The 24,374-nt window shown below is 49.0% G+C and overlaps 2 protein-coding genes across 3 annotated transcripts in view; one reads left to right on the top strand and one right to left on the bottom strand.

The window, feature by feature from the left end:
• The window catches only part of DYRK1B (dual specificity tyrosine phosphorylation regulated kinase 1B), a 196,138-nt gene that overhangs the window by 21,607 nt on the left and 150,157 nt on the right, over window positions 1-24,374 (bottom strand). The gene's annotated exons all lie outside the window — the stretch shown is intronic.
• SUPT5H (SPT5 homolog, DSIF elongation factor subunit) overlaps window positions 1-24,374 on the top strand; it is a 29,325-nt gene that overhangs the window by 1,927 nt on the left and 3,024 nt on the right. The window contains exons 3-25 of one of the 2 annotated variants that reach the window (XM_081273744.1): window positions 6,839-7,004; window positions 7,882-7,947; window positions 8,477-8,488; window positions 8,968-9,037; window positions 9,156-9,224; window positions 9,318-9,383; window positions 9,645-9,675; window positions 10,043-10,111; window positions 15,503-15,754; window positions 17,178-17,267; window positions 17,365-17,435; window positions 19,324-19,429; window positions 19,630-19,723; window positions 19,837-19,973; window positions 20,915-21,070; window positions 21,155-21,301; window positions 21,997-22,143; window positions 22,233-22,358; window positions 23,199-23,283; window positions 23,482-23,601; window positions 23,687-23,789; window positions 23,869-23,996; window positions 24,076-24,181. In XM_081273744.1, coding sequence (XP_081129870.1) covers window positions 6,839-7,004; window positions 7,882-7,947; window positions 8,477-8,488; window positions 8,968-9,037; window positions 9,156-9,224; window positions 9,318-9,383; window positions 9,645-9,675; window positions 10,043-10,111; window positions 15,503-15,754; window positions 17,178-17,267; window positions 17,365-17,435; window positions 19,324-19,429; window positions 19,630-19,723; window positions 19,837-19,973; window positions 20,915-21,070; window positions 21,155-21,301; window positions 21,997-22,143; window positions 22,233-22,358; window positions 23,199-23,283; window positions 23,482-23,601; window positions 23,687-23,789; window positions 23,869-23,996; window positions 24,076-24,181 — 2,417 coding nt within the window. The remainder of the gene's footprint in view (window positions 1-6,838; window positions 7,005-7,881; window positions 7,948-8,476; window positions 8,489-8,967; window positions 9,038-9,155; window positions 9,225-9,317; window positions 9,384-9,644; window positions 9,676-10,042; window positions 10,112-15,502; window positions 15,755-17,177; window positions 17,268-17,364; window positions 17,436-19,323; window positions 19,430-19,629; window positions 19,724-19,836; window positions 19,974-20,914; window positions 21,071-21,154; window positions 21,302-21,996; window positions 22,144-22,232; window positions 22,359-23,198; window positions 23,284-23,481; window positions 23,602-23,686; window positions 23,790-23,868; window positions 23,997-24,075; window positions 24,182-24,374) is intronic. The other variant, XM_081273745.1, reaches the window with a different exon arrangement.

Genomic DNA, 24,374 nt, shown 5'->3' with positions numbered 1-24,374 from the left:
TCTACTGCTGTGTTCTAATACATTTCCAGGTCAGGCAGACAGTAGAGCAAGACAAATCTTTTTTTTTTTTTTTTTCTTTTTTTAACAATTTTAATATTTATTTTTTAGTTTTTGGCAGACACAACATCTTTGTTTGTATGTGGTGTTGAGGATCGAACCCAGGCCGCACACATGCCAGGCGAGCGTGCTACCGCTTGAGCCACATCCCCAGCCCAAGACAAATCTTTGCTTTTGTGGAATTCACATTTAGCAGACAGGAGTCAAAACCAGTGAACAAAGAGATGACAAGATGATTAGAGATGTATGTTTGGTTTTTGTTTTTTGGCATTGGGCATTGAACACAGGATGTTTTACCACTGAGCTACATCTTCAGGGTCATTTTTGTTTTTTATTTTGAGTCAGGATCTTAGTAAGTTGCTGAGGCTGGTGTCAAATTTGTGATCCTCTTCCCTAGCCTCCTGAGTCACTGGGATTACAGGCGTGTGCCACCATGCCCAGCTAGGTTTTTTTTTTCCTTCTTTCAATATGGGGAATTGGACCAAGGGGGAGTCTACCACTGAGGTACATCCACACCCTTAATATTTATTTATTTTTTTGGTACCAGGGATTGAACTCAGGGGTACTCAACCACTGAGCCACATCCCCAGCATTATTTTGTATTTTATTTAGAGACAGGGTCACACTGAGTTTCTTAGCAGCTTTTTGCTGAGGCTGACTTTGAACTTGTGATTTTCCTGTCTCAGCCTCCTGAGCTGCTAGGATTACAGGCCTGCACCACTGTGCCCAGCCCTTAATATTGTGTGTGTGTGTGTGTGTGTGTGTGTATATATATATATATTTTTTTTTTTTTTAATTTTACTTTTTGGCACCAGGGATTGAACTCAGGGCCACTCGACCACATCCCCAGCCTTATTTTGTATTTTATTTAGAGACAGTGTCTCACTGAGTTGCTTAGTGCCTTGCTGTTGCTGAGGCTGGCTTTGAACTCATGATCCTCCTGAGCTGAGCCACTGGAATTACAGGTGTGTGCCACTGGGCCCAGCTTTATATACATATATATTTTTTAACCTGTATTTTATTTATTTGTTTGTATGTGGTGCTAAGGATAGAACCCAGTGCCTCACACATGCAAGGCAGACACTCTATCTACTGAGCTACAACCCCAGCCCCTTAATATTAATTTTTAAAATTTTTTTTCCACTTTTTTTTAAAAATATTTTTTAGTTGTTGATGGACCTTTATTTTATTTATTTTTTCGTGGTGCTGAGAATCGAACCCAGTGCCTCACACATGCTAGGCAAGTGCACTACCCTGAGCCACAACCCCAGCTCCTTTTTCCACATTTTTAATTGGTGCATTATAGTTGTGCATATTGATTATTTTAATTTGGGGCGGGGGGGGGGGTGGGTGCTGGAGATTTAACCCAGGGCCTTGTGCATGTGAGGCAAGCACTCTACCAATTGAGCTATATACCCAGTCCTTGCTAAGTCCTTAAACTTATGGTTCTCCTGCTCAATTTCCTGGGTCTCTGGGATATAGGCATGGACCACTAAGCCTAGCTAGATGACTTGTTTGATGTGCAAAGACTTAAATTTACTTTAAACAAAAAAGGTGGGCTGGGGATGTGGCTCAAGCGGTAGCGCGCTTGCCTGGCATGCGTGCGGCCCGGGTTCGATCCTCAGCACCACATATAAACAAAGATGTTGTGTCCGCCGAAAACTAAAAAATAAATATTAAAAAATTCTCTCTTTCTCTCTCTCTCTGTCTTTAAAAAAAAATAAAGGTTTTATTTATTTTTGTAGCACTGGGGATTGAACACAGGGTCTAGTGCATGCTAGACAGATACTCTGCCCCTGAACTGTATCCCCAGCCCTCACCAAGATGCCCAGGCTGGCCTCAAACTTTTGATTTTCTTGCTTCAGTTTCCTGAGTAGCTGGAATTATGGTGTATGCCACTGCACCTGGCTTTTATGGGCATTTGATTGTCAGTTCTTGTCCCTTTTAGGACCTCTTCTGCTTCCAGCCAGGAGTTGGAGGCGCTGGGATGCCTTGGAGGGGTAAGGCTAGCAGAAGGATGACAGGAAAGGTCTTTGTACCAAGCTGTAGCCCTGGGTCCTTGGCCTGTGACTCATGGCTTCAAGTCACTGCTTGGTGGTTAAAGCCTGGTGATAATCAGACTAGGATGAACCCTAGTTCCTTTTTCTTCTGGGACGTTCTGCTTTGCACTGTGCAAGTCTCACTTTCTAGCAACATAATAGAATTTTTTCCCCTCCACTTGTTATTTTTAGAGTTTTGTAGTTATACATAATAGTGGAGTTTGATGTATTCATAAGTGCATATAACCTGATTTGCTCCATTTTAGTCCCCTATACTACCCCTGCCCTTCCCTCCTCCCTCTCTATGATCCCCTCCTTCTGCTCTATTGATCTCCTTCTATTTGTGCATTTTTTAGTTGATACATTATAGTTTTACATAAAATTGGGACACACTGTGATACATTGATATATGCACCCAGTATAATTTGGTCAACTTCATTCCCCAGTTCTTCCTCTTTCTCTCCCCCTCCTCCTTTATCCTTGGTCCCCTGCTTCTCTACTCATACTATGCTCTTTAGTCACCTGTGGGCTCGTCTGCTGTCTCCAAGTGAGGCAGAAGGGCAATGTGAGGCCTACCCCATTGCCAGAGACAGGGCTGGATGGGCTTTTCAGATGGCCAGATGTTGACATAGGCCTAGAACGAAAGGGTTCTTTGTGTAGATGTGCCAGGAAGGCAAATAATGAGCACTGCTGGGGAATCAGCTGGCTTCCCACCCACAACCCCCAGAAACCTGTTAATTAATTTTGTTTTCTGGAGTTCTTGGTGTGAGCCCTCATAGAGCTGTCAGTCCTAGGGAGTTTTTTGCCTTTTTTTTTTTTTTTTTTTTTTGATACTGGGGATTGAACCCGGGGCACTCAACCACTGAGCCACATCCCCAGCCCTATTTTGTATTTTACTTAGAGACAGGGTCTCACTGAGTCGCTTAGCACCTTGCTTTTGCTGAGGCTGGCTTTGAACTTGCAATTCTTGTGCCTCAGCCTCCCAATCCACTGAGATTATAGGCCTGTGCCACCGTGCCCAGGAGTCCGGGAGAGTTTTATAGGCAGTTACTACAGGTGCTGTTGAGGATTGCATAAGAGCCTGCTTGAGCCCTGAGGTAACACAGACATGTAGTATGGGGAGCTCTAACCTCAGGTAGGGATGAAAAGTGTTTTAAAAGGTTTCTGTAGGGCCCAGCAAAGGGGAATGATGACAGAATTCTTCCAAATCAGGCTGTGGTCCTTTACAGCTTGGGTCATTCAAATGGAGATTAAGCCAGGCACAGTGGCACATGCACTGCTCTCAGGATGCTGAGGCAGGAGGATTATTTGAGTTTAGGAATTTCAGGCCAGCCTGGGTAACATAGTGATAGCCTGTCTGGGGCCGCGGAGGTGGTGGGGGAGGGCAAAACACCTTGGGCTGGTTAGCTGTCATTGTGTATTAAGCACATCCCAAGATTGTAGGATGTGTTCTAGGTCAGGAGTGATAAGAAGTGCTTTTAGATGGGATGAGGGTTAGAATCACATAATGAGAAACTTCCTTTTCAGCTGTGTCATTCTTCTGTGCCCAGCCCAGCAGTGGGCCGGGTGATACTGAGGGAACCAGTGGTGCCCGAGAGAGCTTGTGCCCTGGTATCAGGGAGCTCTCAGTGTTCAGGGCTATATGGAGGAAGCCGGCTTTTCCTAGGGGAGAGGAGGCAGTGACAGCTGCCTGGAAAAGGGGGGGGGGAGTGTGTGTGTGTGTTTCTGGGGATTGAATCCAGAGCATCACACATGCTAGGCGAGTACTCTACCACTGAGCTGAATCTCCTGCCAGAAAAGGGAGTGTTTGAAGTATAAGTGGGAGATAGAGGAGAGAACTTTTTATTTCATTTTTGTATTTATTTGGTACTGGGGTTTGAACCCAAGAGCACTTTACCACTGAGCTACATCCCTTGCCCCCCCCTTCTTAAAAATTTATTTAATTTTATTCATTTATTATTATTATTTTTAAAGAGAGAAAGAATTTTTCAATATTTATTTTTCAGTTCTTGGCAGACACAATATCTTTATTTTATTTTTATGTGGTGCTGAGGATCGAACTCAGCGCCCTGCACATGCCAGGCGAGCATGCTACCGCTTGAGCCACATCCCCAGCCCCTCATTTATTATTTTTGAGGCAGGGTCTCACTGAATTGCTAAGGCTGACCTTGAGTTTGGAATCTTCTTGCATCAGCCTCCCCAGTTGCTAGGATTATAGATATGCAACACCATGCCCTGCTCCTCTTTGTATTTTTTAATTTGAGACAGGGTCTTGCTTGGTTGCAAAGGTGTCCCTGAGGTACTGAGTCAGGCCTCAAACTTGTGATCCTCCTGCCTAAGCTTCCCAAGTTGCTGAGTTTACAGGCATATGCCACCATGCCCGGCTATTTTATTTTTCACAGTGCTAGGAATTGACCCAGGGTCTTGTATGACAGGCAAGAATTCCATCACTGGGCTCCATCCCTAGCCTGAGAACAACTTTTTATGCAGAGTACTGGTAAGGATGATGGCTAGAGCAGAGAGCCTGGTATAGGGGTTTTGTGTGTAGCTCTCTGGTAGAGTGTTTGATTAGCATGCACAGGGACCTGAGATTGGACCCCAGCACCAAAATAAAGGAAAAAAACAAGCAAACAAACCTGAATGATAGAGGAACAAGTGTTCAGTGCAGCTGAGACCTAGTGGGGAAAGAAGAGGTCAGGCAGTGGGCAGGGTGTACGCTTCCAGGTCACCTCAGATCCATGGTTTAGATCATAGTTTCCCAAGATTGAAGGATGTGTTCCAGGTCAGGAGTGATGAGAGGTTCTTTTAGGTGGGATAAGGGTTAGATCTTAAGCTGTATTGAATCACATAATGAGAAATTTCCTTTTCAGCTGTATATTCTGTCTTTTTGATGGAATCATGGAAAAGTTTAATTTGGGTGCTGCTGCGTCCTGAACACCTGAGATTTGTTGGCCTGTGCGTTTATCAGGCTTAGGCTTAGAGCCTGTAGCAGTCCCTATGTGCTGGACTCAACAATAACAACCTTGTTTGGCTTTTATCTTTACGGTTACTTTCTAGTTAAAACAAGCTTTCAAAAACCTTTTAATTGTGAAACATTTCAAAACATGGACAAATCTTTCTTTTTTCTTTTTCTTTTTTTGTTTTTTTGGGTTTTTTTTTTTTTTTTTTTTTTTGCTAATGGTCATATCTAGGACCTTGTTTGTCCTTCACAGAAATGCTGTCTCACTGAGCCACATACCCAGCCCAGAAACATTTCACTTAATTACAAATGTGAGTGGGCCAGGCAAGAGGGTGCACACCTGTAATCCCAACAGTTTGGGAGACTGAGGCAGGAGGATCACAAGTTTGAGGCCAGCCTGAGCAACCAAGTGAGATCCTGTCTCAAAATTTGGGGGTAAAAAAAATTTAAAAGGCTGGCAATGTAGTTCAGTGGTAGAGTGTTCCTGGTTTAATCCCTAATACTGCCCAAAAAAGGTAAAAAGGTGAGTGAATTTGAAGGAAATATTAAATAAATGGGTTGTAATAGTGATATGGTCATGAAAGGAGACGTTGTAAACTTATTGAAGTAAAGATTAAGTTTGGGAAACATAGTTTAGTATTTTGTAAGAGTTAATTTTGTGACTGATTTGGGAAGAGGGATTAGAGGCCCGGAGACCAGGAGGAATCCAGGGCAGGGACCCAGGGCTGGAGTATAGTGTGGTGGCTTACCTGTCAGGATGTGGGGTTAGGGAAAAGGGATGGACTGGAGAGATGACAGTTATAGGCAGCAGAAAGGACAAGGATCTGGTGCTTGAGGAGAACTAGAGGAGGCCAAGTTTAAGAGAAGACACTGAGGTCAGTGTGGGACCCCCTGTGTTTGAACTCTGGGAGACATGGAAAAGGCACTGGAATGCGGGGGGGGGGGGGGGCTCCCTAGTTGTAAAAAAAAAAAAAAAAGTGGGAGATAAGAGAGGTGAGGAGAGGGAAGGTGGAATGGAAGGTATGGACAGAGAAGCCAGATGGGCCCTGCACTGACCCCTGGTGTTCAAAGCTGCCCATGGGGAGTGGGGAGTGAGCAGAGTGAGAGGAGCAGCACAGTAAGAGCAAACTGGGACTGCAGCATGTGCGGGAGCCAAGGGAGGAGTGTCATCCTTGGGGATGGTGTGGCTAGTGGTGCCAGGTGCAGTTGGGGTGGCTACAGGTAAGGTCCACCGGAAGTCCATGCAGTTAGTGTTGGGTTAGTGAGCACGAGCCTGGGGAGTAGTGTGTACCAGAGATGGCTCCTGGAGTCATTGTCAGAGCTGCTCACCTGAGCCAAGGTCTAAATAAGATAGCTCAGGGGGGTTGTAGGATGGACAGAGATGAGGACCACGGACTGAGTCCTCATCCCTGGGTTCCAATCCTAGCACCACCAAATACATACATACATACATACTATATATTCTAGCCTAGTAAGAGGAGACTTTTTGTTTGCTTGCTCTGATCCTTGGTGTGTGGCTCTTGATGGCCAGGTGGAGGATGAGCAGGGGTTCTAAGGAGGGAATAGTGAGGGCCAGCTGCCAGGGGTGGATTGGGAGCTTGGTGACGCTGTCAGAGTTAGGGTGGTAATCAAAGGCCTGGCCAGAGGGGGAGGATGTAGAGGCAGAGCTGAGGGGCTAGGATTGGCCTGGCAGGTCTAAGGTCAGGTTTTGGGGAGAGGTAGCTTGATTTTTGGATTTGAGATGATAGAACCCTGGGACTCCAATTCTACCTGACTCCTGCAGGTAGAGGAAGAGCGGCGGAGTGCAGCAGGCAGTGAGAAGGAAGAGGAGCAGGAGGAGGAAGAGGAGGAAGAAGAGGAGGAGGAATATGATGAAGAGGAGGAAGAAGAAGATGATGACCGTCCCCCCAAGAAACCCCGCCATGGTGGCTTCATTCTGGATGAAGCTGGTATGTCATGGGACTCGGCAGGCACTGAGCAGAGCCCACTGAACAAACCTGCCTGGGGACATAAAGACACGAGGACACGGGAACATCTTTAGCTCCATTTCTGGGGTTTTGTTTTGTTTTTTTAGTTGTATGTGGTAGGACACAATATCTTTTTTTAATTTATTTTTATGTGGTGCTGAGGATCGAACCCAGGGCCTCACACGTGCTAGGCGAGCGCTCTACCGCTGAGCCACAACCCCAGCCCGCTGAACATACTTTTAAAAACATTTTGGGGCCAGAAGTGTAGTTCAGTGGTATAGCATGTGCTTAGCATTTACCAGGCCCTGGGTTTGATTCTTAGCACCAGTAAAAGTGAAATTGTATATATTAGTTTTCCCTTGGTAGGAAGAAGAGACTTTTTTGCTTGCTTACTTTTATCTTTTGTATGTGTAAGTTTCCCCCGCTGTGGTACTGGGGATTGAACTCACGGTGCTCTACCAGTGAGCTACATCCCCAGCTCTTTTTAGGTTTTATTTTGAGACAGGGTCTTGCTAAGTTCCTGAGGTTGGTCTCAAACTTGGGATTCTCCTGCCTCAGCCTCCCAAATAGCTAGGGTTATAGGCATGTGCCACCACACCCTGCCGATTCTATTTTTTAAAGGGGATATGTGGGTGGGGTAGAGGGTTGACATTTAGATGGGTGGGTCTGTGTGTTGCACCTGACTCTCCTGTAGCAGCTCCACGGTGTGGACTGGCCTCTCAGAGCCAGTGTCCTGCTCTGTAGAATGGAGATTCCTAGAACCCATGTCCCAGAGGAAATGCTTCATTGCTGAGAGCTATTGTCATGAGGTCACCTTTGCCCCAACTGTCCCCCTGACTATTTTGCCTTCCACTTTCAGATGTTGACGACGAGTATGAGGATGAGGACCAGTGGGAGGACGGAGCTGAAGACATCCTGGAGAAAGGTGTGTGTGGGCCCTGCCTCTGCGAGGCGGTGGGAGGGCTCTGCCCAAGAGGGTCTTCCAAGGCCTTCTCCCACCCCATGCCCTGTACCACCCCAACCCTTATCCTCTTCACCTTGCTTCTTTCTGTCCTTGCCAGAGAGACCAGCTCCCCACCCTTTTCCTTTTAGGCCCATGAGTGGGGGGCTGGGATTATGGGGTGGTGGGGATTGTAGGGAGAGGACTCTGGGACCCCAGGGCCCCAGTGAATCCCTTCTGTGGGTTGTTGGGTGGGCAAGATACCCCCCACTTCCTGGGCCAGTGCCCCCTGTTCCCTGTTATTTTCGTTCTGTGCGCCTCATACATTCCGGCTTCTCCCACCACCTGGTGCCTGGCCTTTACTTTTGATTTTCAACCTTCTCGTGTCCCTCCTTTCCCCTCCCCCAACCCATTGGTTGATTTTGCTGCTATAATTTGGCTCATACTTTGTCTGCCCTCGCCCACCACCACCACCACCACCACCACCACCACCTCCTCCTCTTCCTCCAAGTAGAAGAGATTGAAGGTAAGAACCTGGAAAGTGTGATTTGTGACCCTCTCCCATAGTCTGATGTTTCTGCCTTCCGACAGCATCCTGCCCTCAGCCCTTGACCCTGTCTGGCTTGGGGGCTCTGACTCATGTAGAGTCCAAAGTCAGGGAGTTCTAGAGCTAGGTTTCCAGCCCCGGTTAATCTGGGAATGTGTGTTGGATTTCTGTACGTGACTGAGCATTGTGGGTGGCACAGATGCAAGGTGTGGGATGAAGTCAGGGTGTGTTTAGACCGTGGCTGTGAGAGGGGGACTGTTCAATGTGCCCCAACAGCTGGACCCTGTCCCCAAGCCTTTGTGGTGAAATGATGAGAAAGAGCATAGGGGGTGAGGGCTGGGGGTTCCTCAGGAGGTGTCTTCCTGCCCCAGGTCAGGCTCTGGCTCCCTTCGCCCCCCGCACATGCTCCAGGCCCTGCTCTCCACCCTTACTTACCCTGTCTACATATTTGTTTCCAGCCTCCAATATTGATAATGTTGTCCTGGATGAAGACCGTTCTGGAGCCCGCCGCCTACAAAACCTGTGGAGGTGAGCAAGGAGGGGGAACTGGGGTGGGGCTGGCTCTCTTGGGGAAATTTGGGAGCAAGTCAGCCCACCCTCTCCTCCCTTGCCTTCAGTTCATGTTTGCTTTCCTCCTCGTCCCCAGGGACCAGCGAGAAGAAGAACTGGGCGAGTATTACATGAAGAAATACGCCAAGTCATCTGTGGGAGAGACGTAAGGGCAGGGTGGGGAGAGGTGGCCCCACGAGGGAAGAGGGAGGACCTCACAGATCTTCACCCCTCCTCCCTGACACCCATCTCTCTCCAGGGTGTATGGAGGGTCTGATGAGCTCTCAGATGACATCACCCAGCAGCAGCTGCTCCCAGGAGTCAAGTAAGGGGGTGGCACGAGACAGAAAGTCTGAAGTGGGAATGTGGTATGGGGTGATGGTGCCCAGTGGGTCACTTGCTGGAGTAAGTTGGGACAGACGCAGTGGCAGGAGGCAGGGGAGGGCCAGTTGGAGCTCTCTTCTGTGTATAGATGAGAGAGGGGAGAACCCTGGAGAGGGGGAAGAAGCGGGGCTGTGGTGAGTTCAGTGTTTCTTGGTGAGGCCAGAGTTCCTCTAAAGGGTTTCCTTTTCCCTCTGCCACCTAGGGATCCCAATCTGTGGACAGTCAAATGTAAGGTGCGTGCACTGGCTCTGGGACTCAGGGAAGTCAGAATGGAGAGACTGCTTGTCAGGGAGACTGTGTGTCTATTCTGGGTCTCCTCGGCCTGTGGGTTTCCTGGTCCTCTGTCTACTCGTCCATCCTTCTCCAGTGTGTGCCCACGCCCCCACCTTCCCCACCCCATTCACTCCTTACTCCCTCCCTCCCTTCCCATCTCCTACCCTGCCTTTCTTGATGCCCATCCCTCTCTGTCTCTCATTCCTCATTCTCTCTTGCTTATCTTTCTGCCCCACTGACTGTCCTTTTGGTTGCTGTCCTGCCCACTTTTTCCATGTTCTACCCTCCGTCTTGCCAGCTCTTCCAGATCTGTCTCTCTTCTTCCAGATTGGGGAGGAGCGAGCCACAGCCATCTCTCTGATGCGCAAGTTCATTGCCTACCAATTCACAGACACGGTAAGTGGGGTAGTCAGGAGCCTTGGGGATGAGGGACAGGCCAAACTCAGAAGGATGTTATGGGTTTCAAGGGCACCAAATGTCCCTGGATTTAGGCAGAGCTGTTTGCTGTTGAACTGCGGCAAGACTGGAGAGCTCTTTTGCACCTCGCAGAGCTTTGTCTTTTTTCTTTGCATTTCTTATGAAACCCCACAGCTCCTGTAATTCTTTGGAGATCTGTCAGCTAGCTTCCTGTGCCTTCTGCAAGAGACCGAGTTTTGCCTGGTGATCAACCCTATGGGGCAGCTGTCATCCTCTTACAGTTGAAGAGGGTGTCACAGGACAGGGTAGCTTGGCTAAGTCCATGAGGGACCTGGGGGCTTGGGGCTTGTTCAGAAAATTCCCTCCTTGTCTCATTCACATAGTCCCCACATACAGAGCCCTTCCTCAGTGCTTGTCCCTGCACTGAGTGATCCTGAGGGTATAGTAGCCACTGTGCCAGAGCTGGTCTTTGCCCCACCTTCCATGTTCACTCACAGCATGAAAAACAAGCGGTAATGTCATGGCCCGTCAGACAGCAAGTGATGCTTTGAGAACCTAGATCTTTTGTCAGATTGCCAGGGTCTGAAGCCTCTCCTGCCACTTCTATCTGTGTGACTCAATTAAGCTTCTTGCCTCTCTGGGCCTTTTGCTTACCTTTTAGCATCGTTAGGATTAAATGACCTGGGACATGTCCAGCTCTTGGCCAGGGCTTAACTTGCAGCTTGTTTTCAGTAAGCATAGTTGTTAACAAAGGCGCACATTTGGCAATTTGGAACCAACCCTCCAAAATCTGTGAAACTAGTGCAGGTGTGCTGGCGGATAGTTTTCTTAGTAGTGTTCCTGTTAGTCTAAGGAACTTTTTTTTTTTTTTTTTTTGTACTAGGGATTTAATCCAGGAGAGCACTTTACCACTGAGCTACACCCCCAGTCTTTATATGTTTTATTTATTTATTTATTTAAAGAGAGAGTGAGAGCGAGAGAGAGAGAGAGAGAGAGAATTTTTAATATTTATTTTTTAGTTCTCGGCGGACACAACATCTTTGTTGGTATGTGGTGCTGAGGATCGAACCCGGGCCGCACGCATTCCAGGCGAGCTTGCTACCGCTTGAGCCACATCCCCAGCCCATATATGTTTTATTTTAAGACAGGGTTTTACTAAGGTGTGGGGGCCTCAAACTTGTAATCTTCCTGGCTCAGCCTCCTGACTCACTGACATTATAAGCCACGTGCCACTGCACTCAGTCTGAGTCTTGCTTTGATCTGCTAAAGTGATCACTGTTGAATAGTAGGGACATGATTTGCAAATTATGATTTGGAATATGTTCATACCTTCCTACCTCATATCCAGGGCTGAAATACTAGTCATCTCATTTGAGTTATGACTCTGATAACTCAACTTGTTTTTGTTTTTAATGTCCAAAGTAATAAAAGCCCAAAGTCCCATTTTTCAGAAGCAATTCCTATTGGCTCTTGCGTTTTCTGGTCCATCTTCTGTGCATGTTCAAAGGTACATGTCTCCCCCCCCCCCCCCCCCTCGTAAACAGGATGGTATTATATGCTTGTCATTCTATAGCCAGACCCTTTTCATTCTATAGCCAGCCCGTTTTATTTAATTTAATAATTAATTTTTTAAATATCTTTATTTTATTTACTTATTGTTATGTAGTGCTGAGGATTGAACCCAGGGCCTTGCACGTGCTAGGCGAGTGCTTTACCGCTGAGCCACAACCCCAGCCCCCGTTTTAGTTTTTTAATCTTCTAAAATTGGGGAGGTTTTGTCCATATTTTTCATTGGTATATTAACATAATATATAAACATGCACACGATATAACAATATATTTTGGTCAGAATCATTCCCTACTTTCCCTTCCCTCCTCTCGTCCTTCCCCCTGAGTTCAATCCCCAGTACCAAAAAAAGAAAAAAAAGTGTTCCTTCTCCACATCCTCTTTGGTATTTATTATTGTTTGTATTCTTGATAGCCAGACTTGTCATATTTGTCATGTCAATGCCATATCTTGTCATATCAATGTCATATCTGTCTTTCCACACTTGGGAAACAAGTTTTTTTCAACGTCTGCATGAGCTTCCATTGTATAGATGGACTGTTCTTTATTTACCCACTATCTCAATAATGGACAGGTTTTCTTTATCTGGATTTTTATTTTTTATTATTTATTTATTTTGATGGTGGGAATTGAACCCAGGGACACTTTGCTACCGAGCCACATCCTCAGCCCTTTTTTATTTTGTATTTTGAGATGGCCTCACTAAGTTGCTGAGGCTGGCCTTGAACTTGTGATCCATATGCCTGACCTCTTCCCTCACATTTTTTTTTTTTTCTTTTTCTTGGTAGTGGGGATTGAACTCGGGCGGAGTGGCCTCAACTGTTACACCTGGCCTCTTGCCCCATATATGTATTTTTTTGTACTGGAGGCACTCAACCACTGAGCCAAATCCCCAGCTCTATTTTTTATTTTATTTAGAGACAGGTTCTCACTGAGTTGCTTAGGGCCTCCCCATTGCTGAGGCTGGCTTTGAACTCTGGTGATCCTTCTGTCTCAGCTTCCTAAACTATTGGGATTACAGGCGTGCACCACTGTGCCTGGCTTCTTCCCTGAGTTTTAACTTTTCTAAATAGTACTGGACAGTTGGGACATGTTTTTTTTTCTTTCCCTATTGGGTTTTATTTATTTATTTTTTTTAAAGAGAGAGAGAGGGGGGAGAGAGAGAGAGAGAATTTTTAATATTTATTTTTTAGTTCTCGGCGGACACAACATCTTTGTTGGTATGTGGTGCTGAGGATTGAACCCGGGCCGCATGCATGCCAGGCGAGCGCGCTACCGCTTGAGCCACATCCCCAGCTCATCCCTATTGGGTTTTAGAAAAGATTTGCATGTTAGTATAAAGTTCTACATTATTCTTTCTGAGTGGGTAGATTTCATGATAGGGACACATCTTTGATATACTTAATTTCTTATCAGTAATGTATAGGATGATTCTGCTTTTGGGCTATCATAGTGAACATCTTGTTTTTCACCTAACACTGTCTCTTGAACATTTTTTCATATTATATTGAATAGAGCTGTGTCAAATCTTTGTAAGGCTTTGTAATTAATTGGCTGGATCTTGGTCATGACTTGCTTAAATAATCTCTTTTGTTGAACCCTTGGGTGGTTTCTACTTTTCACCATCACAACCAATGCTGAAGCAATCTAGTTGCATTTTTTAAAAATGAGATATAATTAATACATCATAAAATTTACTTTTTTTAAAAAATATTTTGTAGTGGTATATGGATACAATATCTTTATTTTTATATGGTGCTGAGGATCGAACCCAGGGCCTCACACATGCAAGACAAATGCTCTACCACTGAGCCACAACCCCAGCCCCAAAATTCACTCTTTTAAACTGTAAAATTCTGTGGCTTTTAACATATTTCAGCATACTCAGTATGTTCACAACCATGAACACTGTTTAATTCCAGAACATTGCCGTTTCTCCAAATAACCCATACCCATTAATCGTCACTTCCTATTCCATAGTCCTGGGTAACCATTAATCTATTTTCTGTTTCTATGGATTTGACACAGTTCAGGGTATTTTATATAAATGGAATAACATGATATATGATCTCTTTATGACTCACCTTACCTTTACATAATATTTTCAAGGTTTATCCATGTTGTAGCATATATCAGATTTCATTAGTTTTGTTCTTTAGTATTTTATTTGGTGCGGGGGCAGGGAGCGTGCTAGGGATGGAACCCAAGTCCTCAGACTTGCTGGGCAAGTGTTCTACCACTGAGCTATATTCCTAATCCCCTCTCTTTTTAGATTTTTTTTAAATTGTCAATGGATCTTTTATTTTATTTATTTACATGCAGTGCTGAGGATCAAACACAGGGCCTCACACATGCCAGGCAAGTGCTCTACCACTGAGCCACAACCCCAGCCCTTTTTCAATATTTTGAGACAGGGTCTAGCTAAGTTGTCCAGGTTGGCCTTGAACTTCCTATCCTCCTGCCTCACTCAGCCTCACAAATTGCTCGGATTGTGTGTCACTGTACTCAGTCCCTTGTTTGTTTAAGTACTATATTATATTTTATTGTATGGCCAAGCTATAATTTAATCAATCTTTTGGGGCATTTTAAAAATTTCTAGTCTTGAAGCTGGGGCTGTGGTCCAGTGGTAGAGCGCTTGCCTAGCATGTGTGAGGCCCTGGGTTCAATTCTCAGCACCAAATATAAACAAATAAATAAATAAAGGTCCATCAATAACTAATAAAAATATTTTTTAAAAAGATGGCCTTTAAAAATAAATAAATAAATAAATAAATAGATGAAAATTTCCAGTCTTGGTTATTTGTTGTAATAAGTAACTCTAGGGCTAGGAAAGCATCTCAGTGGTAAAGTACTTGTCTAGGGTGCATGAGGCCCTGGGTTCTATCCCCAGCACTACAAAAAATAAAATCTCAAAATTTTAAACAATAGTCCTACAAAAAAAATAACTGAAAGTTTAAAAAATAGGTAGGCTGGGTATAGTAATAATACCTATTATCCCAGGAGCTTGGGATGCTGAAGCTAGAGGATCATAAGTTTAAGGCTAGTCTGGACAATTTGGCAAGCAAGATCTTGTCTCAAAAATTAAAAAATATACATATAAATAAAAAGGACTTGGGATATAGCTCAATGCTAAAAGCACTCCTGGGTTCAATCCCCAGTCTCCCACCCTCCCCCAGAAAATCGCACAGCTAGGTATGGTGGCATGTGCCTGTAATTCTAGCTATTCAAGAGGCTGAGTTAGTAGGATCACAAGTTAAAGGCCAGCTTGGGCAATTTAGTGAGACCCTGTCTCAAACAGGGTTGGGAATATAGCTCAGTGATCAGTACTGGATTCAGTACTAGTACTGCAAAAATGAATGGATGGATGGGTGAATGAATGAATAAATAATACAAAAATATGCTGGGCACAGTGGCACATACCTGTAATCCCAGCAACTAAAGAGGCTGAGGCAGGAGATTCGGAAGTTCAAAGTCAGCCTCAGCAACTTAGCAAGATCCTATCTCAAAATAAAAAGGACTGGGGGTGTGTCTTAGTGGTTAAGCACCCCTGAGTTATCCCTGGTATCAAAAATAAATTAATTAATTAAAAAATTCTTCACTGAAGGCCCTAAGTTCTATTCCCAGCACCAAAACAAAAATTAAAATTTATTAAAAATAAACAACAGCAGTGAATATCCTTGTATCTATGACATTGTGCCAACACAAGTCTGGGGTTAGTTTCCTAGAAGAGAGCCTGTAGAGTGGTAGTCATTACTGTCACTGGCATTTGTACTTGACCGTCAACTTCTACCTGCTCCCTATAGCCCCTGCAGATCAAGTCAGTGGTGGCACCAGAGCACGTGAAGGGCTATATCTACGTGGAAGCCTACAAGCAGACCCATGTGAAGCAGGCCATCGAGGGTGTGGGCAACCTGAGGCTCGGCTACTGGAACCAACAGATGGTGCCCATTAAGGAGATGACAGATGTGCTCAAAGTGGTGAAGGAGGTGGCCAACCTGAAGCCAAAGTCCTGGGTCCGCCTCAAGCGAGGCATCTATAAGGATGACATTGCTCAGGTGCTGCGAGTTGGGGCAGCCAAGGGGGCTTCTCTGATCTATCCTCTCCTGTCCTTTGTCCTTCCCACCCCCATTTGGCGTGCAGAGAATATAGAGTCCTGCTTAGGTTAGAGGGACGCAGAGCCCTCGGTTCTGTTCTGAGCACTCAGGAGATGGGTGGCCGTCTCTGGCACTTTCAAAGGTGTGTGAGTAAAGATCTAAAGGGGGTGAGCAGTGAGCTGTGGAGAGAGAGTGGTGGGCAGAAGGGGTAGCACTCAAGATGGTCCCTGGCTGAAGCAGAGGGAGCGAGGGTAGGAGTGCAGAGATGTGCTCAGGGAGGTGCTGAGGCCTGGCGGCCAGGGGTAGGCCTAGGCTTCACTTGGAGTAAGAAGGGAAGGTGGTAAGGGACATGGTTTGATTTGTGTTTTAATAGAATCATTTTGACTCTGTTGAGACTAGTTCACTATTCTTAGGCTGGGGCGCTGTTGCTCCCAGGAGCTATTTGGCAGTTTCTGGAGATATTTTTTAGTTACCTGGGGAGAGATTGACCCTAGTATCTGGGAAACAGAAGTCATGGATGCTGATGACATCCCACAATACACAAGGTCAGTAGGGCTGATGGCAGGGAGCTCTGGAATGAGCTGAAGGGGCCACACAGCAGGAACAGGGAGCCCTGCCAGGAGGCCCTGCCACAGTCCAGGTGGCAGATGCTGGTGGGACAGGACTGAGGCTATGGAGAAGGGAAGAGGTCAGGATTTTGAAGGTAGAGCTGACAGGATTTGCTTACAGATTGGATATAATTGTGCAAGAAAGAAGGAATCAAGAATGAATCCAGGGCTAGGTGTGGTGGGGCACATCTATAATCCTAGCTGCTTGAGAGACTGAGGCAGGAAAATCACAAATTCAAGGCTGGTCTCAGCAACTTGTTGAGAGCCTGTCTCAAAAAATAAAAAGGGCTGTTGAGGCTGGGGTTGTGGCTCAGCAGGAGGGCGCTGGGTTCAATCCTCAAGGCCACATAAAAATAAATAAATAAAAATAAAGTTATTAAAAATAAAAAGGACTATAGATGTATATTAGTGCTGAAGCACCCAGTGTTCAGTTCCTGGTACCAAAACAAACAGTAAAACTCCAGGTTGTGAGCCTGACCAGATGAATGAAGTAGGAGGTGGCTGGGACAGGGGCAGGTTGGGGAAAACAGTCGCTTAGCTGTGACCATCTGTGTTTTAGGGACCTTCCAAACATCCAAATGGGCATGTCAGGCAGGCAGTGGATGTTCTGCTCCAGACCTGGGGGAGGCAGGCAGGCTAGAGAGGGGCTTCTGGGAGTTGCCAGTTGTCTGATCTCTTCCCCATCACTCTCTTCCCCTTGCTGGTACCTGCCCTTCCAGTGTCTGGGTTCAGGGAGGCAGGACCAGACCTGCTGACCCCCGCTCTGCCCTGTGCAGGTGGACTATGTGGAGCCCAGCCAGAACACCATCTCTTTGAAAATGATCCCACGCATTGACTATGACCGCATCAAGGCCCGCATGAGCTTGGTACCGTGGGGTGTGCTGCCTGGTGAGGGGACACTTGATCTTGCTGGTGGCCAGCTCTCCCCCCTCACCTTTCTACCCATTGCCCTTTTCTCTGCAGAAAGACTGGTTTGCCAAAAGGAAGAAGTTCAAGCGGCCTCCACAGAGGCTCTTTGATGCTGAGAAGATCAGGTGAGAGTGTGCGTGGGCTTGGGGCAGGAGGGTGGGGTCCCTGTGACTGTGGTGCAGTGTGACTTTGCAGGCTGCTCTGCCAAGCTGGGCCCCCATAAGGGTAGTTGTAGGTGGTGAGCTGGGCAGACAGCCTCGGGCACACTCCTTTACACTCCTGTGCTTCAGTTTCCTTTGCTTCAAAAATTGATTATAGCTGGGCATGCTGACTCATGCCTGTCACAGTGACTCAGAAGGCTGAAGCCGGAGTATTACAAGTTCAAGGCCAGCCCCTGCAACTTAGTGAGAATCTGTCTCAAAATAAAATAAAAAAGAGAAAGGGGGCTGGGGATACAGCTCAGTTGGTAGAGTGCTTGCCTCACATGCACAAGGCCCTGGGTTCAATCCCAGCACCACAAAAACAAGAAACAAAGCAAAAAGAAAAGGCAGGAGATATGGCTAAGTGGTGGACACCCCTGAGTTCAGTCCACAGCATCCCTCCCCCAAAAAACAGATTGATAATGATGGTTCAAGATGGTAATGACCTGGCTTCTCTAGATTACAGTGAGAATCAAACTAATATGCATGTGTGCCCAGAACAGCACTCTGCAGGTAGTGAGAATGTTAATGGTATCACATGTTAAAATGGGGTTTACAGATCATGTTAGACTCCATTAAAAAGTCTCCACCCCTGATCTGGCCACCTGCGGTGGGGGTGCAATGACTCCCATCCTCCCCAGTGAGGGGGCAAGTTGGAGCAGCCTGGGCTGCCAGCATGTGGGCCTGGTGGGCTCCACCAGGGCAGGGCTAGAAAGGAGCAAAGAGGTGCCAGAGGCACCAGTGCCGCCCTGCGCTCTGGTCCTGTTCTGGAACTGCCTGCCTGTAAGTCAGCTGGGCAGATTCCTCTTCTGTTTTGGGGCTGGAGATGGAAGCCAGGCCTCCAGGCAGAGCCCCACCAGGCAGGTTCTCTTTTCGGTTCAGGCTGCGCTGTAGAAGGTGCCTTTGAGTCTGTAGCCAAGGGCCTTGCGTACTTCCTGTCTGAATTAGCTCCATCCAGCTGGCACTCTCCCTCAAGGCAGAGAGCAGACCATAGTGACCCTGCCCCCACAGAAGGCTGATAGGGTTCCAGCAGAGCGTGCTGTTCCCCACACATGACTTGTAGAGAAGATGGTTGGGGGAATGGCAGCAGGGACCTGGCCTATTCCTCTTGTGCTTTTCCATTTTGGACGGTGGCAGCCATTATCCTTCCCCTTCTGGGAGCCAGGAACGGAACAAGGTACCTGTACTGTGCGTGCTGGGCAAGGGGCACAGATGGCCCAGGGGCTGGATAGTTCAGGAACAAGCCTGGAGTCCCACTTGCTTGTGTTTGAATCCTGACCCTCAAAATTGCTGGTTTGGCTACCTTGAGCTTGTGGTGTGACCTCTCTGAGCCTGTCCCCTCACCAGGAACATGAGCACAAATCCATTGTCACAGGGCTTAGGGGACTTTAGTGAGGCTGTGGCTGTGTAGGCTAGGCCATGCTGACTGCACCATAAATCCTGTCATCAGTGTCTGACATTAATGCCTTGTTGAGCCACTCTTTACTGAGCACCTACTACGCAACAGGCACTATTTAGGGGAGGTCAGTAAAGAAGGAGTCAGCATTGCTAGTTAGGAATCAGAGCAAACAGTAGCTCTTCAAGTGGTGATGAGTGTGCTGGCAAGAAATAAATAAATAAATAGATAGATAGATAAATAAATAAATAAGAGGGAGATGGGGCGCAGGGGTCTAGGGCAGGCCTGCCTAGAGGGTATCTGCTGGAAGCTGGGAGGCATTCCTGTTGTCCTCTCCCTTTGCTATCTGAGAAGACTGAGGCACAACAAGGTCCTCTTCATGACCCCTTTTGCTGTCTGCTCCCAACAAAATACCAGGTCCCTGGGGGGCGACGTTGCCTCCGATGGTGACTTCCTCATCTTCGAGGGGAACCGGTACAGCCGAAAGGGGTTTCTGTTCAAAAGCTTCGCCATGTCAGCTGTGGTATGTTCCATGTTTCTGTCCTGAGGTGTGAGGGGGGACAGTGTCACAGACACACATGCCTGGCAGGGCAGTGCTCATGGGGTGGGGGAGTTCCTCCCTCTGCGCCCCGGCCCACAGGCAGCAGGTTGTCTGGGTCTGCCTGGGGAGTGGCTCTCGGCTGGGCCTTGCACTAACCTCTGCCCTCCTGCCCTGGGGCTTAGATCACAGAGGGTGTGAAGCCCACACTGTCTGAGCTGGAGAAGTTCGAGGACCAGCCAGAGGGCATCGACCTGGAGGTGGTGACAGAAAGCACAGGTATCTGGGGGCGGGGTCTGAAGGTCTGTTCAGAGGGCTTTGTGTATTTGGGGACAAGCTGTGTTCAGGGCCCTGGGGTGGCTGCTCAGTCAGCCATGTGGCTGTCCCCACAGGGAAGGAGCGGGAGCACAACTTCCAGCCCGGGGACAATGTGGAGGTGTGTGAAGGCGAGCTCATCAACCTGCAAGGCAAGGTCCTCAGCGTGGATGGCAACAAAATCACCATCATGCCCAAGCACGAGGACCTCAAGGTGGGCGTGCACAGGGTGCTGGCTGGACCTGGGTCCAGGAGGCGGGCGAAGCTTTGGGAGCCTGCCTGCACGTGGGTGACCAGGCTGGGGTGTGCCCGGCTTCACCTCCATCTTCAAGGCCACGTCTAGGCCTTCCAGTTCCCAGTGAGAGGCTGTGCCGAGGGGGTAACATGCGTGCACCTCTGGCCAGGCCAGGCTGGGGTGTGTGCAGGGCCCGCTGTTGTGATTTGGGGGAAGAGATGTCTGGTTACAGTTCTGGGGCCTGGTGTGTAGGTTCTGTCTGTCCTCAGGGAGCTCCTGGGTGACTTTGGTGACTGGGCTGTGGATATACAGCATTTATGTTCCATGTTTCTGTCCTGAGGTGTGAGAGGGGACAGTGCCACACGCACACATGCCTGCGGGAATTCCAGGAGAGATGTTCATCCAAGAAACATCCCTGAGGCGTGGCTAGGTGTTGGGTGGCATGGTTTAGGTCGGTCACAGGTGTGTATTGGTGGTGGCGTGGTCAACCAGGGAGCCGCTGAGGGCGGGAGCCTGGTGTTCGTGGCCTAGAGGTGTATCTGAGTGACTGTTGGGTGTCACATGGTGGCGAAGGCTGGTGCAAGCCAGTGTGGGGTGTCTGAGGTCTGGCTCTCTGGGGGCGGGGCCTGGAGGTCTTCAGGGGCTTTGTGTGTTCGGGGACAAGCTGTGTCTGTGGCGCCCTGCAGATGTCTTGTGTCCTGAGGGCTGACTGTCTGGGGTGAAGCCTTGTCGAGGTCCAGGTCCTATCTGAGGGCCTGCCATCTCCAGGGCCATCAGGTGGCCTCAGGTGGTGGGCAAGCCTAGAGTGGGTTTTGGTGTTGGCCTCTTCCTGGAACGTGAGGGCTTCTGAAGGCAAGAGGGGCAGGCAAGCTGTGGTGGTCCCTCTCACCTGCTCGCTTCCCTCACACCCAATCCCCCAGGACATGCTCGAGTTCCCTGCCCAGGAACTTCGGAAGTACTTCAAGATGGGGGACCATGTGAAGGTGATCGCTGGCCGATTTGAGGGCGACACAGGCCTCATTGTGCGGGTGGAGGAGAACTTCATCATTCTCTTCTCTGACCTCACCATGCATGAGGTAGGTGTGTGGATGGGCGTGTCGAGAGGAGACCGAGGGACAGTTTACTGAGAGCCACCTCACCCTCGTACCTTTTCCCGGCAGCTGAAGGTGCTCCCCCGGGACCTGCAGCTGTGCTCCGAGACAGCCTCAGGTGTGGACGTGGGGGGCCAGCATGAATGGGGTGAGCTGGTGCAACTGGACCCCAGGACCGTAGGTGTCATCGTGCGACTAGAGCGGGAGACCTTTCAGGTATGTGCCTCACCCAGTGGTGGGGGCTTACTTTTAGAGACTTCCTCTCCCACAACCCCCTCATCTTGCCAGAGCTGAGTTGCAGACGTGGCTCTGTCACTTGAGTCTGGCTGTGTGACACTTAATCATCAAGTGGCAAGTCATTTACCCTCCCTGTGCCTCAATTTCACTGCCAGTAAGATAACAGCTGCATCTGCTTCACTGGCCACGAACGACTCCCTGACGTCAGATATGTACCCTGGAACTGGTGCTATCAAGGACAGGGTGCTCTCTCGCTCTTCCCCTTTGTCCTGGACGTGCGAGTCAGAGAGCAAAGCGCTCAGGACCTGCACTGTGTGTCGTTGCTTCTGTGCTGGATGACCCTAGAGGATCATCCCTTCTGCGCTCACTTCCCCCACCGTAGACAGCGCCCCCCTCAGAGGGAAGTGTTTGTGTAGAGTCTGACCCGGGCTTGGCGCAGAGGAATGGGCCAACAGTGTTCCGTCCTGTCCATCTCAGGTCCCTGAGGCTCAGCCAGGAGGCACAGTATCTTCCCAAAGAGTGTTTTGGAACGGTTGAGCTCGTTTTGGGATGGCTCAGTGCCTGGAGGGTGATGCTCTGACTTTGCCTGCCCCACAGGACAGTCTCCCACAAGGACGGCGCAGTGCTCCACCTCACCCTGACCTCTCAGCCTCTTGGCACCTCTTCCTTTGTAGGTGCTGAACATGTATGGGAAGGTGGTGACTGTCAGGCACCAGGCTGTGACTCAGAAGAAGGACAAACGCTTCGCTGTGGCCCTGGATTCTGAACAGAACAACATCCATGTGAAAGACATCGTCAAGGTCATTGATGGACCCCACTCAGTGAGTATAAGCTCCTGCTTCCATCGGAATCTGAAAGTTGTAGTAGGATGGGGCACGGCCCAAGAGTGACTCTTCTCTCCCCTGCCTAGGACCGAGAGGGCGAGATCCGCCATCTGTACCACAGCTTTGCCTTCCTCCATTGCAAAAAGCTGGTGGAGAATGGAGGCATGTTTGTCTGCAAGACCCGCCACCTGGTGCTGGCTGGGGGTTTGAAGGTGAGGTGGGCATGGCGGGACTCTGTGTATTGGGTCCCCGGCTCAGCTCTACAGCCTTCCTTGGGCCCAAGAGTAGCAAGATTGGGCTTATTTGGGGGGGAGCGGTTAGGAGAGCAATTGTCATTGTCAAGTCCTTAGAAAAGCACAAGATAAGTTTCCTTGGGATTCTGAGTTGCTCACCCAGTCACTCCATCCATCCAGTTTTATTGAGCCACCACTTTTGGACGCCAGACACTGCAGACACTGCAGACAGAAGTCATTGCTCTCCTAGAGCTGATTCTTAGATGCCCAAATGATACAGCGGGCAGCCGCGGCAGCCATGCCGAGGAGTGGAACTGGGTAGGAAGACAGAATCACAGGGGCTGCCACTTTAGGTAGAGGAGGAGACAAAAAAACGAAGAATGGAGAGCCATGTGAACTTGGTGTGGGGAGGTAGCAGCTGCAAAGGCCCTGAGGTGGGACTTGTACATAATCACATATAAAAAAGAAACTCTGGTCTGGGTACCAGGGATCAGGAGGTGACCTCAGGGCTCTGCAAGATGAGACGATGAATTCTTATGGCTTTTAGTTTTTGTGTTATTAGGTAGGGACTTAAGTTTTTGACTAACCACATTTCAGTTTCACTCCTTGGCCAAGGGAAGCCCAATCATCTGGATCTGCCACAACGGCAGAGGGGTGGCAGTTCCGCCAAAGGGAAATGGAGGCGTTATCTCCAGAAGGAGGAGGGAGGGCTGCTGGGCAGGTCGGACAGGAACTGTCCGTGTGGAGAAGGTCGGTGTGGTGTGGAGGGCTGGAGACCGTTGCCCAGGCCCTGCAGTTCACTCCTTGCCCCTCCCCTAGCCCCGAGATGTGACCAACCTCACTGTGGGCGGCTTTGTCCCTATGAGCCCCCGGATCAGCAGTCCCATGCACCCCAGTACTGGAGGTGAGGGGGGGTCAGAGGCCAGGGGTGTGTCTGGGGGGTGTGAGGGTGTGGAGGGGAACCTTGGCTACTCAGCTCAAGCTACTCATTGCTCAGGGGTCAGGGGTGGACACAGGATGCTCCTAACCCAATGTGTCAAGCAGACATGTTGGAGGGGAGAGCACGGTCCTAGGGGACTGGTGACATTCTTCTCCCTCCCAGGTCAACATGGAGGCTTCGGTAGCCCAGGTGGAGGTGGTGGCGGCATGAGCAGGGGCCGAGGGAGGAGAGACAATGAGCTCATTGGCCAGACAGTGCGCATCTCCCAGGGACCCTACAAAGGTGACCTGCAAGGCCATGTGGAGGCCTGGTGGGACCAGGTGGGGCCAGGTGGGGAAGCCCAGGCCTGACCTCCTGTTCCCCACAGGTTACATTGGTGTGGTGAAGGATGCCACCGAGTCCACAGCCCGTGTGGAGCTGCACTCCACCTGCCAGACCATCTCGGTGGATCGCCAGCGTCTCACCACGGTGTACGGCTGGGCCAGGGGAGGGCCAGTGGCGGGTGAGGGGCGGTGCGAAGGCCCCACTCACACACTGTTCTGTCCACAGCGGCTCTCGGCGTCCTGGTGGCATGACCACAACTTACGGGAGGACGCCCATGTACGGCTCCCAGACACCCATGTATGGCTCTGGCTCTCGCACACCCATGTATGGCTCGCAGACACCTCTCCAGGACGGTGAGTACGGCCAGGGTGTGTTTGGGGGGGGTGCTGGGGGGGGCGGGATAGGACATAATGCATGTCTCTCACGTTACAGGCAGCCGCACTCCACATTATGGCTCACAGACACCCCTACATGATGGCAGCCGCACTCCTGCCCAGAGTGGGGCATGGGACCCCAACAACCCCAACACACCATCACGGTGAGGGCCAGGTTCTGAGGCACGGGGTGCAGGGGCTTGGGCATGTGAATGGGTATGTTGTGGCATCCAGGGGCAGAAGGCTCTGGGGGGTGTACCCAAAGGCCCAGGCAGGAATAGGTGTGGCTGGGAATGGGGCCATGCAGCCACTGTGGATAGCCACTGCCATGATGCTGGGGCAGGTGGCCCCCATCTG

This window comes from Spermophilus citellus (assembly GCF_964194105.1).
Source record: "Spermophilus citellus genome assembly, chromosome: 18".
NCBI lineage: Eukaryota > Metazoa > Chordata > Mammalia > Rodentia > Sciuridae > Spermophilus > Spermophilus citellus.
Note: the sequence above shows the minus strand (reverse complement) of the source record. Positions and strands in the feature narration are given on the sequence as shown.